The 19,895-nt window shown below is 29.0% G+C and overlaps 1 protein-coding gene across 1 annotated transcript in view; it reads left to right on the top strand.

Moving 5' to 3' along the window:
• Positions 1-2,108: 2,108 nt before the first annotated feature.
• The window catches only part of Invadolysin (leishmanolysin-like peptidase, invadolysin), a 46,258-nt gene continuing 28,471 nt past the window's right edge, over positions 2,109-19,895 (top strand). Inside the window, exon 1 of the mRNA XM_065516438.1 lies at positions 2,109-3,299. Within this exon, the coding sequence (XP_065372510.1) occupies positions 2,916-3,299 (384 nt within the window). The 5' untranslated portion in view covers positions 2,109-2,915. The remainder of the gene's footprint in view (positions 3,300-19,895) is intronic.

Below are 19,895 nucleotides of genomic sequence, written 5' to 3'. Positions count from 1 at the left end.
ACAGTGAGTTAGTTACTTGCAAATAATTTTTATTTGCGAATAGGCTACGTATAAACGTAGTATATAGTAAATAACATTGGGGTAAAATAAGTCACTAGTACTGGCTATTGACACAGTCACCAGTACTAGTGGAAGAGTCGTCTTCGTTGACAATGTCGCTAAAAAGTCACCAAAATAGTCGACAAAACTGGTGACTTGGAGACACTTGTCCCCAGGTTTCCTTCAGGGTAACCACAAACAACTTTTACTTTTGCTATAACTGGAACTGACTCGACGCAATGCTAAAACAAATTTAACTCAATCAGTCCGTTAGCAACTCATGTTTATCATACGTTTTCATACTTCAAAGTTAAAAATAACCCAACTTTTGTACTTTGCGCTGAAGTTGGATGTACTGATTGTAATAATCTGAATATACATACATGTATTTATCTGCGGCTGCCCGTTCGCCAAAAAAAAACATACATCAACACATCAACTACGTTGTTCATGGAAAAATCGTTTTTTTTCAAATTTTGTAGACAGTGAGATTTCTTTTTGTTTTTTTTCACTTATCCGCTTAACATTAGCTAGACGGGTGCTGCCACCTACCGGTAGTTTTTGAAACAACGTTTAAAACATAAAGTTGCAACCCTGTCTGTGGATGATGTACGTTCAGTGAAACTGCCAGCAGCTGTTTAGTACAACCAAAGGAGTTGCCATAACAATAACGGATAAGGTAATTATTTTGAATACTTTCTTTTTTATGTCCACAACAAAATGTTTATATATCTCGTATATATTTCTAGACGAATTCGGCATTTCAAAATTTAAATATTATTTACATACAGTATGTTATTTAAAATAATATACAGTGCATTCGCGATAATATTAACTAATTAAAACCAGGCCAGTTCACTTTTCCAAGACTGTTCATATTTGTTAATGGCATCTAATTCCCATCTACATCTAGGGAAGTCCAAAAATTATTAATCAGTTGAATTAGAATTTAGCCACTACCCTGTTGATTTATATTTCAACTCTGTGTAGATAAATAAAATACGTTAAACAGACAAAAATAAGATGTTCATATTTTATTAAAAAAAAGCTCTAAAATATGAGTAGCTTAGTTCACTAAGTTCATATTTTAGAGTACCCTATGGAAGTAAAATAATAAATAAAATAGTCTTTCCAAAGAAAACAATTTCATGAACTAAATAATTTATTACCAATATGATAATCAGAAGAAAATTTCGTCAAAATACCCACCAATATTAATTGTTTGGATTAATATTTACCGCCTTATTCATAATCAATTTATATAATGTTTATTAGCAAAAAAGTAAGGTAGCCGTTACTCCTAAAATATCTTTCAGCGCAACTACCGTTACCGATCGTAAATTCTATAAGTAGTTTATTATATAAAAATACATATTTTTATTTTAATAATTAGGTTTATTGATATTGACAACATTTCAAAATATCGTCATGTCAACTTATTTTTAATTTTTCAAAATTTTATTAATAATTTAATTTAAGATGAAATTGCCGTTATAATTAAAATACCGTTATAAAAATAAGAACAAAAACCGTTAGCCACAGTTTATTAAGATATGCAACAAATGACAGTTGTCAGAAAAGTTTTAAATGGTTTCAATCATAGGGTAACATAGAGACGAGACGTAATTGTCAAAAACCTATCTCTCACAACAACAAAATAGATTCTAGTCAATGTATTTTGTTGTTGTATCAAACATATTTTTTGTTGTGTTTTTGTTTGACAAATCGTAGTGTCTCGTCTCTATGTATAATTCTCTATGGTTTCAATATTCAACGAGTGTGAAATATATTTGTCTGTCTTTTCAAACCACAAACATTTTCAAATTTTCTTTTGTTATTTTTCTATTTTCATAATGCTGAAACCAGCTGATTCATATCTGTATAATTTTTGCCGTTAGCGCTAAATTACCGTTACCGAAATAACTGCAAACTTTAAAATGAATAAATTTAAAATTTCATTAGCACAATGGTAACACTGCTGATATACAACCTTGTGTTTGTTTGTATAGTTTTCGCAAACAAATAAAAAAATTTTGTTGTTTTTTTCATCATTTGTTTATGAATCGTGAATGAAAACGGACGTGTGTTTGTTTAATAAGATTAAAAATTTCAATAAGAAATTAAAACATTTCGATTAAACTGGAAAAAAGTGCAAAGCATAATAAGAAAATATATAAACAAATCCAGAGGCGGCCTGTTAAGCAAAATCGTTTAATTTGTTGTTAATGTAAATATTTTACAGCTGTGTGTGAGTGCTGCAGCGAGCGGGTGTTTTTTCGTCGTGCAATCCCAGTCGCCAACGTCGTAGTCGTCGCTGCTCTTGTCTTGTTGGTCGTTTATGTTGTGTGTAGTTTTTTATTGTTGCCGGAGTTCATGTGAATGTGACATTTAATAAATAAAACAAGAAAAATTAAAATAAAAAAAAAATAGAATTCAGTTTAATGTATATTATATTGTTGGTGTAATTACATATTTTTTGTACGTTATCATTGTTGTTATTGTTACCAACTTTGGTGGTGGTGTGAAGCGTTTTTGTTTGTTTATAAAGAGCTAGAAAATCTTACAGCTGTCACCAAGATATACTATTTTTCTACTAAATAATAATTATTGTTTGAGATGCAGCCGCTGCATAAAATATAAAGCAGTTAGTGGTTGTTACACGCACCTTAAGTGAAAAATTAACTAAATGTTATACAAAATCAATTTTGATTAGAATAGAACAAAATTACAAAATAATGAAAATAAAATATAAACATTACAAAATCTTGGCCCTATGTATTTTCCGGTAACTTTGTTTCCATAAAATAAATAAAGAAAAATAATACTTGGAAGCTTTAAAAATCACAAAGCAAAACGAAGAAGGAAAGAACGAAAAAATGTGCCAACAACTTTACCTGCCTCAAATACAACAGCAAGAACAAAATACGACACCACCACCATCAACTACTCTAGGCCAGTTAAAACAGGTTAGTCGTTGCCGCAGTCATCAAGAACACCATTATTACAACAATCATCACCGTCACCATGCACAGACGTTGTTACACAAATCTCAAGAGTTCATTTCGTCAAATGACCAACATCACAAACACCACCTACGCACACTTCTATTGAGGAATATCGGAAACATGATAGCAGTACCTGTCCGCTGGCCGTCTCATTTGTCATTTATGTTGTCCAGTGTTTTGCTACTGTTATTGATAAATTCCATTCATGTTGTCCAGTCACACAATTGTCAACATCTTCATCCCAAGGCTCATGAGGTACGTTTTTTTATTAGAATTTGTGTGTGTATCTTAAGAATGGTTAAATCAGTAAACAATCTATTGCTACTTACTAACCCACCACCACCCAACCCATAACGGTAAAATGTCAACTAGAGTTGCCAAATGCTTTTTAGCCATGAGATGGATTTCGAACATGTTTTAGAGAAATTTGAGTATAACATTATATTTTGATTTAAAAAGAACAGGAATATATTTGAAAAACCAATTTATTGATATCTATACCAACCGCTCATATTTATATAAAATTTTATACAATACCTATGTCAAATGCTAGATAAATATAATTTTAAATTCCACCGTTTGTACCGTTACAACGAATGTACGATTACATAGTTGATATTAGAAAATTTCACTTACCGCTTTAGAGTCGTTAGCTGAAATTAAAAAGAAAATAGAAAATTATTTCAAATTAACTCTGCAAAAAATAAGTACAAACTATATAGTCAAGAAGTTAGAAAGTTGAATCGGCAAATATAGGCCCTTCAAAAAACTTAGACGGGACATTTTTCTTTACCACTTTATGTAAATTAAACGTAAATACACAAAAATGTATAATTTATTTGTATAAAGATATTTTTCAAAATAGCGAAATAAGTAAAAACCGGTCAAAACTAACGCAACTTTTGTTCTTGTGTCACAAAAGTTTATCTTTAGAAATTTTGTTCCATGCGTCCAGAATACTATTAAAAATTGTATTTTTGTTCGTCCTAGAATTCCTTTTTATCTTGCGATCAATGATGCTCTAAAGATTTGCAATAGAGTTAAGGTCAGGCAATTGAGCTGGTCACGCATTACTATAACTATTGATTCCTTAGCAAGTTTCGAAATATGATTTGGGTCATTGTCATGTTGAAAAACCCAAACTAGAGGCATGATTTCTTTTGAAAAAGGCAGCATTACAAACTTGTATAAATATATAGATAAATTTTCTGTTATTTGGTGAATTGATCCAACTCCAGCGTATGCAAAACAGCTCCACACCATTATGGAGACTCCATCTGTTGCTGTACCTTTGCAAAAGCTAACCTGGCCTTGCCAATTTTTGGAGAAATAAACGGCTTCTTTGATGGTTTCCGAACACATAAACCTGCTTCTACAGCTTGTGATAACTCTCTTATTTTACCGAATTATTATTCTAGAAATCACCGATTTGCATATTGAAAACTTTTCGGAAATTTGTTTTTGTGATAAACCCTTTTGATACTCATTTATTATTTAAGAAAAAGTAGAGTACTTGTATCTAGCCATTTTACCTTGTATCAGGCCATAGCTACCCCTGTCATAGTAAAATACAAAAAAAATTTAAAAGGATTTTATAAACAAAATAAATGAATATCATTAATAACGGAATTTCTTAGTAGAGAAAAGGAGGCAGTAAAATTTAGTTCTTCTAAATTAGTTTTCCTATAATTTTCTCATACGATATTAAAATAATTTCAAACCTTACTTCAAATATTTATTAAAAATAAAATAAAAATTTGAATTATACTATTTTAGAGGTTAACGTAAATGTTTTCTGGAATAACAAATTATTTGCAAAATTTTGTTTAAATATAATTTTTTAAAACAAATAAGTTTTCTTTTCTTAACCCATTTTTTTTAATACATGCTACAGTATGCATTTTTCAATTTAAATTCAATATTTTATGTAAATTTTAGTAATCCAACTTGTTTATAATTTCATCACGCTCATTTAAAATTGCAAAATATATTAATATTAATAACTTATAATTATGCGAAATATTGTATAAATATTAAGTGTATTCATAATAGTATGAAAAGAGGGCTAACATTGGAAACTGCATAAAACGCCTTCAATATTTATATGCAGGGTTTGTAGTCAATTCGACTAAACAATTACTTTTCCAAATCAAAAGATTTGCTCCAAATTGTCATCGATTTGATGTTGCATATTTTTTAATATTTTACAAATTGTATATTTTTGTATATTATGGATTTATGCGCATATAATTTGCATATTTTAAGATTTTTCAAGTTTAATAAAAAAATTTGGCAAATTAAAAAAAAATAATAAATATTTATGTACATATGTATACAAATTAAAATTTAATTCATAAAAATATGTATTATTTTTGTAAATATATTACATTTTAAAACCCATTTATTTCTATATTTACGCATTTATACGAAAAAATGCAATTCCTTATATTTTTGAGCATATGTATGTATTTTTCGATTTACAGTGCATTCCTTTTTTTAGTGCATGAGAATCTCAGTCCTGATTTTAAGCAAATAAAGATCAGCTATTTTCTTTCTGATTTCAAAATTTTTTTAATTTTCTTAAAATAATTTATTTTTTATTGGGTGTATGACTTAAACATGTGGGATTTACCAAATATAGCGTTTGAATACGGTTTTGTGTAAAAGAACTTACCAACAATGAATCATATGCGGGAAGTTTTCTTCAATTTGAAAAAAAAGTGCCGCAGAGTTGAGTTCCATCCAGCGATTCAGAATTAGTTATTTTAACAAGAAAGTTAAAGTAGCCCTGTTCAGCCAAAAAAAATTGGAGGCATTACTCCATGAAGATTGTTGTCAAACTCAAAAAGAGCTTGCAAAATCATTCGGAGTTCCTGAAGCTGCAATTTTAAAAAGTTTCTGAGCAGCAGGATTCACCCAAAAGCAGGGAAATTTGATACTATACGAATTAAAGTGTAATGAAAGTGAAAGACGATATTGAAATGATGTTTGAATGTTATAAAACAAAATAATTTTGGCACCGAATCATTACTTGCGATGAAAAATGGATCCATTATGATAACCCAAAGCGTATGTGAAGACTGGCCAAACAATATCCATGGCGCTAAGGTAATACTGTGAATTTGGTGGGACTAAAATGGTCCTATTATTTATGAGCGGTTAAAATCTAGACCAGACCATCACAGGGAACCTATACCAGAATACCGTAATATTCCATCATGACAACGATATGTTGCAATACCTGTTAAAACTATTTAGAATGAAGTGGTTGGGAAGTTTTGCCTCAAACGCTTCATAGTCCAGACCTTCCCCCTCCGGATTCTATTTTGATAAATGCAGAACGTACGCTTCACTTTGGAACAGAGTATCTGATATTAGCTTGATTCGTTGATACTTTGAATAAATTTATATTGTGCAAATGTTTCAAAATAAAACCTAAAAATTTGAATTTTTAAATGTTTTCTCAAAGAAAAGTGGGGAAATTTTTTTTTTTTAAACTTGTCTTCCAATGAAAGAAAACTCTTTCATTTTAGGTTTAGGGAATTCTATAGAATTTTAGGATTGAATTTAAAACTTCAATAACTTGTTGGCAACTTTGATAAATGCAAATTGCAGTAACCTTAAACCAGTGATGTTCATCCCATACAACAATTGTTTAAAAAATTTAAACACATTTGTTACGCTCTTTTAAAGAGCGTAATAAATGTCTCATTTTTTCAGAAATTCAATAAGCATTGTTGTTGGTTGGTTTTTGGATGAAGCATAGCAAACACACGCGTTTCAATTACAATTGAACACAAAAAAACAAAGTTAAAAATAAATAAAAAATTTTAGAGTATTTCGGCCGTATAATGTATATTCTTTCATTTCCATAAAATTTAAATTATATTCATTTAATAAATTGGTTTTATTTGACAAAAATTCTAAATTCAAACTTTCTTCATTTTGTTGTTATTTTAAGTGTTTGACATTATGTTTGCTGGGTAGCTCTCTCCCCAAATATCTTCATTTTTATTTTTGAACATCACTGCCTTAAACAAGTTGTTAATGATTTAGTAGAATAATGACATTTAAAAGGAAAATTATTATAAGGACCTTTTATTTAAAAAATATAAGTAAATATTTTTTAAAGTTAATCTGAAACTCTTTGAATTTTTTAATTAAAAGACTGATAAAATTTTTCTAAAAAAGCAGGGGGATCTAAATAAATAATGTTCTTAGAACCTATCAAAAATGCTTAACAAAAATTTAAAAAAAAAAATGAAACTAACAGAGTAATACATATTATATTTTGTTGGTTGTTGTGGGATTTTATTTTTGTGATTAACCAAAAAATATACAAAAAATTAGATAATTAAAACCATATTTTGTTTGTGGGCAACAAAATAAATCAAATGAACTGAAGGAGAATGTAATACAAAGCTATTTTTTGATATCCATCTGCTAAATGATTTGTATGATTATAATTTTGTGCGAGTCGTATTTCTATAAAGAAATAATAGATGTCATTAGACTATCATTATTGCTAAATTATCTTGGGTTTATCTTCAATTTTAGAATTATTTATTTTAGTTTCTTCTCAAATTTTGTAATTTTATGACGACAGCAACGCGACGTGTTTGCTTTTATTTATTTTTATTATATTTTTTTTTTGTTTGTTTGTTTTACTTGTTTTATGTAATTTGTGCCTGTTGTTGTTCTTGTCGTTGGAGTTTTTGTATTGTATTTATTCACGTATTGTATGTACTTTGTGTAACATTAATATTACAACAATTGTGTAGTTTCGTTGTTGTTTTTGCTGCTGGGAAGGAGTGTTATGAATTTACTTAGTTTGCTGTAAATCATCAAAATCCAAAAAACCAACCGATCAAGTTGGAGTATAAAAACCAGTTTCTTTTTTTCTAACTGACTCCTCGTATACAAGTCTGCCAGAGACGTGAGTGAATATTGTACATTTATATGCTGATTTAAGTACAAGTAATTAATTTTCAGAAAAAAAAAAATAAAATAAAAAAATTGTATATAGTATGTAATTTTATGCGATTTTGTTTCTACAACATGTACTTATTTTAGTTACTGCCAATAAACCGCAACAAAATAAACTCTTTTTTTACTATTATTTTTTAAATTTTTTAAACGGGCAAAACCAATCAATGCAAAATACTATTCATACTTGGTATTCTATAAAGTCATTGAAAAACTATTAATGTTTTTTATATATATTTCTTCTTTTGTTTTCTTCTAAAGGTCTTTCTATGTCTGTATGTATATACCAGTTTAGAGATAACAAAATGAATAAAATCAGAAAATTATAAAAATATTTAAATGACAAATTCTATTGTTCAAATAACAAAAAAGGAAAAAATGCATTATTGGTGTCGAATTTGAAAAATAATAGTGATTATTCGATTTTATATTTTTAACCAAAATTATTATTCTCAAATATTTAAATTAAAACCTTAGTTGGATGTTTTAATTTTATTTATGTTAGAAATTTCCGTTTTAGATAAAACAGCTGATATTGTATAATTACACTTGTTTGTGTTTCTGCCAAATGTCAAAACATAGGTGTAACTTCAGAGCAGTTTTTTTTGTTATTATTCTGTTTACATAAATATAGAGATAATGATCAAATTGTTTTGAATTTTCATCTCGTTGTTTATGGTTTTTTAAGAGTGTTTATAAAAAAAAGTTTGAAATTTCGGTTTTTTGTGAACCGTTTAATTTAAATTGTTGATTTTTAATTAACTGATTAATCCCGGTTTTATCACTCGGTTAACCGGTTTTTAAAATTTTATAATAAAATGAATAAATTTTTGCTGTGATTTAAAATCTAAAATCTTTCGATTCAAATTGTATAAAGGTTAGCGAAAAAGATATTAAACGATCATATAGACTCTCTAACGAGTGCAGTGTCTTTCAGGCAGAGATCATCCCGATCTGCAAAGCCACAGAGTGTATAGCACAAGTCACTCTGTAGTGATTATTTATTTGGAGAGTCTGGCAGAAGTTAGGGTTTTGAAATGTCATTTAATACATTCTAGCTTAGTGGAAGTCTGCAGGAGAGCTTTCGAAGAGTTGTTGGGTACCAGGACACTGTAACATCCAGGGTAATTAGGATCAGATGAACTGGCTTGTCATGGATCTGACATAAACCATGGTACTAGGGATCGGGGTGTATAACCTCCAATATGTCACTACTACAGGCTAATATTTGAAAGATTCCGTGACTCCACCAACCAATCCTAGAATAGTAGGACGGATTGTCAAGTGTACAAGGCCTTTTGGTGAAAACTGGATGCAAAGGCAACCAAAACGCTAATTGGGTTGAATAGGTGAATGGAATTCGAGTTGGAGTGATAACCTTTCACTGCTCAATTGGTTAATGAGATAATGGCACACAAGATTTTTGTAGGATGTGTGGGAATGTAGGGGAGTTGGAGACAGTAAAGCACATTACGTGCAACTGCCCGAGACTATACAGACATAAACGTAAATGGCTAGGTAACAGATTTTTGGATAAATTTTGAGAGTGTTGCTGGCTGTAAATTGAGAGACATACTAGGTTTTATCTGGGTAATATTTTGGCTATTCAAAATACGAATTCAAATCCATTTGAATTTGTTTTTTCCTCTTCATGCTGATTTGGATTTTTCTCTTTTTGTTTCTCCTTTTGTTATCTCTAAAACACTAAATTTCTTTTTCCCTCTTTCAGGAAGGGCACACTTTTTCTCTTAATAAGACTCTACAAGGGAATCACAATGGACCTTATGGTCTCCGAGTGGTCATATTGACTGATTCGTCAGTAGTGTCCATATCAATCGATTGATCTTCTGGATTACACCAGACTTAAAGAAAACACATGATTGTGGTGACCATAAATAGCGTCATATTGTGATTGCATTTTATGGATGCTGTCAAATTTCGTATATGACCATAATATTACTAATGTGTATCATCAAATATCATAATATCATCCTATCTAACCACAGTTTTATAATACAATACCATATTATAATACAAGAAAAACCATAAAATGATTGCACCACAATATTTTAATTTCACCTCAGGCATAATATGGTTATGTTGAAACATGATAACTGATATGATTGTTGTAGCACAACCATAACATGGTGGTATCAAAACAACCGTAATATGATTAAGCCTAACCATATCGTGATTGCAGATCATCCATAACTTGTTTATGTAAAAACATAATAGGGGACCAGGGTTTTTATTCCGGGAATTCCGGGGACAAATTTCCCGAAAATTTTGCCAATTTTTCACTACCCGATTCCCGGGATTTTTAGTCTGGATTCCCGGGAATTAAAAACTGACGAAACTACAAAGAAAACAAGTTAAAAAAATGTTTTTTTTTACAGTTTTTCGTTTATATCGGGGGTTTTCGAATGAATTTTCGAAAAAGCATATGTAAAACTGCGCGAACTAGAAATAAAGGTGAATAATCTTCAATGTCAAGATTGACCGGTGCGAATTATTCCAGAAAACACTAGTAGAACAAAGGTATTATAAAAATTCACCTTTGAATCCAATAATATGGAAATTTTCGAGATCAACATAAATTTTATCTCTTAACTATTCAGTTAAATGTATTGAATTCATTCCTTTTACAAGAAGGCTTAAGCAATTTTTTTCAATTCATTTTGAAAATGATTAAAAGCTAAATAAAACTGAATGAAGCAAAAACATTTAACTCAATTTGAATCAACCAAAAATTTAATCATTCAAAGTTTGAATAAATTCTGATTAATTAACTTCAAAATTAATTTAATTTAAATGAAGCTTAGATAGGGAATGGATTTATGAAATAAAAGGCTGACATTTTTTAATTACGGATTAAAATTTTAGTGAATTAAGCTCAAATTGAATTAATTAATACGAAGCTCTATATATAATGATTATAACACTAAATTTGTATATGAAATTTTGCTATAATATTCATAGATTACATTATTATATATTTCGGGAATATTCGGGTACCCGGGAATGTATAGAAAAATTTTACCGATTTCCGGGAATCAAAATAGGTCGGGAAATTCAAAACCCTATAGGCGACCCATAAAATTATTGGGCCCAACCATATTGTAATTGAAGCTCAACCATAATACGGTTATAAAAAAACAAGTTATGACCATATTATGGTTGTAGCCTCATGACAGTGTGATCATGTCTTTTCTCTGCTTGCAGTCCCAGTTAACATTATTAACTGTCCCTTCAGTGTCCTGAAATGCCACTAATGAATACGATCTATAGCTGGTCATATTACAACAGAGAATTATAGTGAATAGCATGTTTTATATTTATGCCAACCACTGCTCTAGATCATCAAGTCAATACTTAGGCAATATTTAAGTAAATAGTAGAGTAAGATAACTAAATTTGTGAAAACAAGAACCACTTAGACCACAGCTAGCTGCGCCACTGTACACGTATGAAATGTTACAACAGTAAATCCAGCCCTATAATACTCAATTAAGTTCACATTTGACCTTTGTGGCCATTATCAATTTGTAAAAATGCCAATTAAACATGATTTCTCAGGCAATTAGCAGTTTTTATACATTTCCTGCTGGCCTTTCCTTTTTCCCACCAGCAAAACTTTTTAATGTGTTAAAGTTAATTTGAAATAATTCCAGGCCATAAAACTATAATTTTTATATAAAAACTAGAAAAACATAACAAAAAACTATCAAACAAACAATTCATTTCATATTTTACACTTTTTGAATAAAATATTAAACAATAAAAATAAATAGATAAAATAACATTGTATCTGCACTTTCATTACCTGTATGATTTTTATATCCTCGTTGTGAATGAATTTCTTTTAAATGGCTTTCATAATTAAATAAAACCTGTTGCATCGTTTTGAACATTGAGACAATAAATATTTTGCTACGTTTTTTTCATCTGTTTGCATTTTTTAAAATACAATATAATCACTGATGTTAAAGCATTTGTTTGTTTGGCTAAATGAAAACGAACAAAATAATTGTTAAATCAAATGTTGCTTTAACAGAGCAAATTAAAAAAAAAAAATCAAAATCATGGCAAATGTGTATATTTGCACTATTTAACCTGCAGGTTCTATATATCAAGGTAGTGTTTTATAATTTAAACATAATTACGATTAAAAATTAAATTTAAATTGAAATTAGATGAAATTGTAGTCATTAAAATGAAGAGTTAAGATGTTGCCCTTGAAACAGATACATTGTACATAAATTGTGTGTAAAACAGAATTTGTTAAGAATTTCTGCTTGCAAATGCCATCTGCAGAAGTTGTTGATAAATAGTTGCACCCTAAATTAATAGTTACAAAATTTAAAGTTATTTTTTTTACTATTACAATATTAAAGTACAATATTAAAGTTCAATCAATAAAATTATTGAAAAGCAGGTCTGTTTGATTTCTTTTTATCGTTCTATCTCTTATATATAATAAAAAAAATATGCTTCTATCTTAAAATGAATAATACAATGTATGTATAATGAAACGTATAAAATAATGTTCGAAAACAAACAACAAAACTCAAACAAGAAACAATTTTATTGAAATATTTATTAACAATCTCACCTTAACAATCAATATATTTCATATTAGACACTTTTGGGATTTACTGTCAATAAAAGAAATTGTTTGTTAAAAATTTGCATCTAAATGAACATTAAATTTAATGTTTGTTTCTAAAGAAAAGATGAATTTAAGTAGAAAGTTGTTCTACTAGTTTATGTGTAGCAATTTAAACATTTCGAAAACAAATATTTGGGTGATTCAAATGGTCTGCTATTAGGTTGTATTGTCATAATGTCCTAAAATATTATGTTAGTTTAAACAAATTGTTGTTGTGATTGCTTATTTTATAACAAAACCATGAACATAGTTCAACAAGTTTTATTAGTTTTTATAACTTTTTTGTTTGAAACACAACAAAAATTTGTTTATACTAAAAAAATATTTTAGGACATTATGACAATACGACCTAATAGCAGACCTTTTGAATCCGCCAATTGTAAATATTTTTAAAATAAATAAACAAATAAATTTATTTATTTATTTAGTTTTAAATAATAAAAGAAAAATTACAATTGTATTGTACACAGAATTTGTAAGATTAATTAATGTAAAAAACAGCTTTTTATAAATAAACTATTGGACGTTAGAAACGTTTGTAGTTTTCAGTTGCAAGGGGGACAGATTGTTAGAGAAGGGAAACATTTGTTTGCACTTCAACTCAAAATAATTTATAAAAATAAATTTTATTTTTTAATCTTGTTGTACATATAAATGTAATAGTAATTTGTTTTGCTTGAATATTAAGTAAATTATTTAGTATTTGTGACTTTTAAAATTATATTCAAAGAATAACAAGTAGTCCGACTCTTTGACAACAGTACGTAACTCTATATATGTGTTAGTAAAAAAGTACCTAACTCTAAACATGTGTTAGTAACTTGTTGGTACCTTTTAAATTTTCTCCAGGCAACAGAGTTTTATAAAAATGTACTCTGAGCTGTACTTTAAATTCTACAATGACAAAAGGTTACATGACAGAAATTCCAAAAATAGTTTTTCTTGATTTGTGCAAAATATAAACTTTTTAACAATGAAAGTGTGCTAAAAGTGTTTTAAAACAAGTAAGAGAAATATATTCGTCTGTGCCGAATCTTATATACCCTTCAAATTATTCTTTAAAATACAAATTTTAAATATTTTTATGTAAAAAAAAATTTGAATTTTTTAAAAAAAATTTTTTTTAAATTTATTAGTGAAAAAATTCTCACTTAGTTATTGAACATTATAGTTTAGACTACAAAGTTTTTTCTTGCTTCGAAAATTTTGAATTTTGTACCAACAAAACTTCTTTAATTTAAAAAAAAGTGCCGCTGAAGCACACCCATTGCTCACCAAAACTTTTGGTCAATGTGTTCCATCGGTTTTTATCATGAGGTCCACAAAAAAGTTTGTTCTAGGTATATTTATCACCTGAAAACAGTTTCCTATATGTTTCTTTCAAAAGGAACCTGTCATTAAAGCACCATTATGATGGCTAAATCAAGTGTCTCAGACTTTCAACTTTATGCTTCAGTGTATCTTAGTTGAAACAACAATAGTTTTCGATGCCTAAAGAAGATATTGAATTTCCTGATGGAGAATGCTTACAGCTACCTCGTGTGGAGAGTATTTTGAAAAATAAGTTAATATTGATGACGATTTAAATTAAAATGGTAGAAATCCTAAAATTCATTAAAAACTCAAAATCACTTTTAAGTTCTTTTATCTTGATTAAATTAAGTTTCATAACCAAATACTTATTCATAAAAAAAACTATTGAAGCTGGAATATATGTATGTACATCAAGGCAAATTTTCCATGGAACACTTAGACTACGTTCAACTTTGCGGTTAAACAATTTATAATGTTCAATTCTTTTCAAGTGTTAAATGACTACATTTGTCATTTATCTCTATTATGAGATTAACTTTAATAAATGTTCATTTAATTCATTTAAGCTTTTTTTTCGTCTTTTCATACAACTACATTAATACTTGAATATTCTTCACAGCCCCACTTTTCCCTTCATACTTTCTGTCCCTAAACTCTTTTAGTATCATTTACTTGTAGACAAGACAGTTTTGTACGAGTATTTATTTATTGTTATTTAGTAGATTTATTATCTTTATCTTTAATTCATAAGTTTGTGTTGTGTGTTTGTTATCATTGTGTTGAATTTTATTTTATAATTTTTGTCATCTTGATTACTTGATGAACTCTAAGTTTTTTTTTGTTTTGTTTATTATCAGGGCTGAGATTTTCATGCACTAATAAAAATATGCAGAAATATACGCTAAAATGTAAAATATTCTCAAAAATATGCATTAATAGAGAATTATACACTGAAACTGGAAAAGAGAAGAGAGCGTTCTGCATAGAGTTGCGGTTTCGGTTTTAATCGAAACCGAAACCGCGGTTTTTCAAGGCCTAAAACCGACAATTATTCTTCGGTTTTTACTTTTAATTTATTTTCAGTAGAAGAATTAAAAATTTAGAAATGAAAAACAAACTTTTTCATCCAAGTATTTCCTGAAAAAAAAGAATGCAAAGTGTTTTTAACAAAGACTTTGTTATTTTCAAATATCCAATAAAAGTATGGAGTACTGGCTGACCCGGTGCGCTTCGCCACCCCAATTAGAAAAAAGAAATAGTACTATTAAGTCTCCTTTTGTGAATTAATAATAATTCAGGATAACATGTCTCTAGTTTCAAGTTTATTGGTTCATTGTAATGTGGATACTAGCTCATTCGAAACGTATTATTAGAATTAAATAATAACTAATTTATTAAAAGATAAAGTACCAATTTTCCACAATTGAACCCCCGTCATGTTTGAAATCAATATTATAGAAAATTCAAAAAGTACCATTTTGAAGAACGAAAAAGTACTCCTTAGTTTGGTTTAGTTCTGCTTTTTTGGTATCATAATACCATTGAGACCCTATTCTTGATTATTTCTTTATTGAGAAGGATATTAGCCAACTTTAATGTATATAAGCTAACTAATTTAATATATTAAAAAAGTACAATTAAAAGAAAATGTAACAATTTTCCTTTAACCTCTTGGACACCCATCAAGTTTGAATTTCAAATTTGTTAGCTTTTCCCATATTATCCACTGATTTTGTTTCAATAACACTTGATATTTAATATTTTCAATTTTTTAAAACCGCGATTTCGCGAAATCGCGGTTTTTAAATTCTTTGGTTTTTTGGAAACTCTAGTTCTGCATCGATCGAAACATATTGTAGTCTAACGAGGCAAGGTCTGGACTATAAGGAGGGTGAATTTTTTTTATCACTAATCAGTAGCATTCGGTGCTGGTTCCCTGTGGCTGACTATCATGGTCTGGCCAGATGCCAGCAGTTCATAATTGATCCCAATTCAGAGCATTACCTTAGCGCCATGGATATTTGGCTTTGCTGTCGATTCGTAATGAATAAATTTTTCATCGCAGGTAATAATTTGATGCAAAACTTATTTTCTTTTATGCCGTTCAAGCATCATTTCGAACATGCTTATTCTGGGCGTTTTTCTGCCAATGCTCGAATTTGTTGCGTTCGGTACAGATTCCCTGTGATGGACTGTCAAGATTGCAGCAGCTCATAATAGGCCCTTTTGGTGCCACCAAATAAAGAGTATTCACCCTTATTCTACTTGGCGTCGTCGACATCGTCGTCAATATTGAGTCAAAAAATGGTATATGTTACGCCGATATCGATAACAATTGGTAACTTTTGACAGCGTTTTGTACTTTAACCCGACTTATAAAAGTATAAAATTCTGTCAAAATTTACCAATTGTTATCGATTTCGGAGAAACACATACCATTTTTTGACTCAATATTGACGACGATGTCGACGACGCCAAGTAGATTAAGGGTGATTATTTGGCTTTGTTGTGGATTCAGCTCGCATAGGATCTCTTACGCTTCGGTTATCAAAATGGATCCATTTTTCATCGCAATTAATGATTTGGTTCACAAATTATTTTCTTTTCTAGCCTTCAAGCAGCATTTCAGACTTTCAAGGTCTTTTAGCTTCAATTCAATTCAAATGAATCCTGCTGCTCGTAAACGTTTTGAAATTGCTGCTTGAGTAACTCCCAATGATTTTTGAGTAACTCCCAATGTTGAGTTTGACATCAATCTCCATGTAGTAATGCCTCCAATTCATGATCTTCACTTCTGAACCGAGCAAACCACCGAGCATGAAAATCGCAGCCCTGTTCATTATAAAAGAATACGTGAATTCAAACAAATCAAATGAAAAGAACAGAACAGAACAAAACAGAAAAAAAAAATACAAGTCTCTCCCTGTCTCACAATCAAGCAAACGAAATTGAAACTGAAATTGTATACATATTTAAATTATTACTTATAACTTTTTGTATTCTTCATGTGGTTGGATGCAAATGCAAATCAGAATGTGGATAGATGTTCTTTTAAATTGATAGTGGGTTGGAAGAATTCAATTAAGCCACAGAGATTGGACATCTAAACATTTCTATTGCAAAAAAAAAAAACAAATTCATGACAATAAAGATACATATTTATTGTATCAAAAACAAAACAAAGAAATAGTTTAAATGTAAATATGTAGCCAACTGTTTGTATAAACTTTCAATTTTACTTAATTGATTTTTCCATAAAAAAGTGCTTTAAAATTCCATTCAATAAACTCGTTTGGCATAATAAATCACTAAACTATTTTTAATGCGGAAAAAAATGTTAAAAGTAAATTTTGGTATTAACGCCGTTAGCGCCTCTTTATCCGGAGATATTTTGTTTAGAGTAAAAAAAGCAATTTATATTTAAAACATGTAAACACTTTTGGTTTTGTTTTTATTTAGGTTCCCTAATAAGTTCTATTTCTTAAATTATAAGTAAAATGTATGATTTCTTCTTAAAACTAATTAATAAAAAGCAAGGCAACGTTAGCGCTAATTCGAAGTAGCTTATTAACGTTAATTGCAAATTTTTTAGTAACGGTAGCTTAGCGGTGACGGTATTTGAGCTGAAAGAGTATTTTAGAGGTATCTGTAGCAAACCCTGATAAAAATTGTGTGAAATTTAATTTAGAGCAAATTCCTCACAACATCTTAATTGGTTGTTAACTTAATATGTTATCTCTTAAAAATCTGTGCCACTTACTAATAGTTACACTAGACTTTTGTTTTTTTTTTTTTTAATTTCCTTAATCCGTAATTGTGTTAAATTACTTTAAACATTTATATCCCACATATATTTTATTACAAACAAGACACATTCATTGGTATCTTCTTTTAATGGTTGATTTATGTAATATGGTGATACATACTCATGTCCGTACAGTCATGGCCATATAAATAGCACACACATTTATAAAAGTTTAATATAATTATTCAAAACTGAAAAATATATATGTATAAGCTTTCAAAAAGTTTATTACAAATACTTTAGTTCTGTTGTTTAAATTATTGAAAATATTGTAGTTGAAAAAGTTTAAATTAATTATATAAGTAGAAATAGAAAAAGACTTAGAGCATATTAAGGGAAGTTGAATTAATTTTGCGTCCAACCATTATCTAAAAACATAACAGCTGATATGATCATATTGTGGAAGTAGCACAATCATATTACGGAAAATTTGTGATCATTTCATGATTATAAATATGAAAATATCTTGTCATAGTTATCATAATTTAATTGTAGTTAGAATTTTCACAAACACATCTTTCAATATCAATGATATTGCTAATCATATAGCGACAACCATGTAGGGTAAAAGGGGGATCATTCGCCATAAGGGCACATCTACCAACACCGAATAACTTAAAAACCGAGTAATCGATTTGGTTACATTATCAAATTATGTTTTCGTTAACCGATTATTTATCATCCCTGAAAGTTGGAAAGTTTAATTTTACATATGATGTAAGGTAGACGCTATTAATGGCTTTTCAACAATCTTTGAAAATATTTCAGCGTGTGAATTTTTTGTGCTAACTTCTTTAGTTTTTGTGATACAAAAAAGATATTGTTTGGTGATAGCATGTCAATAATAGTGAACAATAAGTGACAATAGGTTTTTCGACAATTTAATTTAAAGTACGAAAAAAATTTATATTAAACATCATAACTTCCCCTGGGGCACATTCGGCAGATACAAGGAATCCCTTTGATGTAGAGCAAAATTTTAATAAAATATAGAAAAATTCAGTCACAATTTCTTTAATTTTTTTTGTTAAGTTATATGAAATAAACAATAAATATCTAGTTTATTAACTTTGATTTGTGAATTAAAGAATAAAACAGTAAATTACGTTTATATTTTTTGATTTATTTTACAAATGACAAATCTGCCCCACCCCTTTGACGTATTTACCTCATGCGTGGGGTGGTTTCGCCGTTATTGGTCAGTGTAGAAATGTTAAAAAAATATGTATATTAAGATGAGATAGGCGAGATTGAAATGATCAAAACTAAAGCCAACATATCTAAGTATCCGAAACAGAAACAAAAGGACCATACGCCTCAAAAATAAAGTGGCGTATGGTCCCCCTTCTACCCTACATAATTATAATAATATTAATTAAAACATTATTGGGATTTTTGTCAGTGCCGGATCTTATAAACCCTTCACCAAAATATATGTTAAGATAAAAATAGAAAATTTTTGTTTAAAAAAAAAATTATTGGTAAACAAAAAATGTGGACAAAAAATTTAAGTTTAAAATTATTTCTACCGATTTTGATATACATGGGACTTTTGAAAATCTGAGTATTTTTTTACCCAACAATGTAAATAAATTTTTTAAAAACTGGAAATTCTCGAATACCTCTTTTAAAGTATAAGATTCGGTATAGCCCAATATAGTACTCTTTTAGTTTTCAAAATTTTATTATCCCGGTCCTGAGTGGTTTCTAAATATTTCTATAATATCTAAAGTTATTATTTTGTTTATTAATTACAATTCAAATCAAATGGAATCTTAAACAAAATCAATCGAATAAATATAAAGGGCCTTAAATTTTTCGCTCCCGTTCCTGTACTTGCAAAAAGCTAAAATACCAAAATGTCAAGCGGGTCACCCGGCGGATTAAACTAACTCGAGTACGTGTTAACCGTTTTTTAGGTTAGCTCTTGTTTTCGAGATATACCGATATTTCGAAAATGGATGGACTCAAAAACGGTATAGCTTATAGAAAATCGTATTCTAGAGATCAAAATAAAAAACTTTGCCCAAGTAACCATCCATACCTCTAAAATTAATTCTGATGTTATTATTTTATT

Source organism: Calliphora vicina, chromosome 1 (assembly GCF_958450345.1).
Source record: "Calliphora vicina chromosome 1, idCalVici1.1, whole genome shotgun sequence".
NCBI classification, from domain to species: Eukaryota; Metazoa; Arthropoda; class Insecta; order Diptera; family Calliphoridae; genus Calliphora; species Calliphora vicina.
The sequence above is the reverse complement of the archived record's forward strand: the minus strand, read 5'-3'. Positions and strand labels throughout refer to the sequence as shown.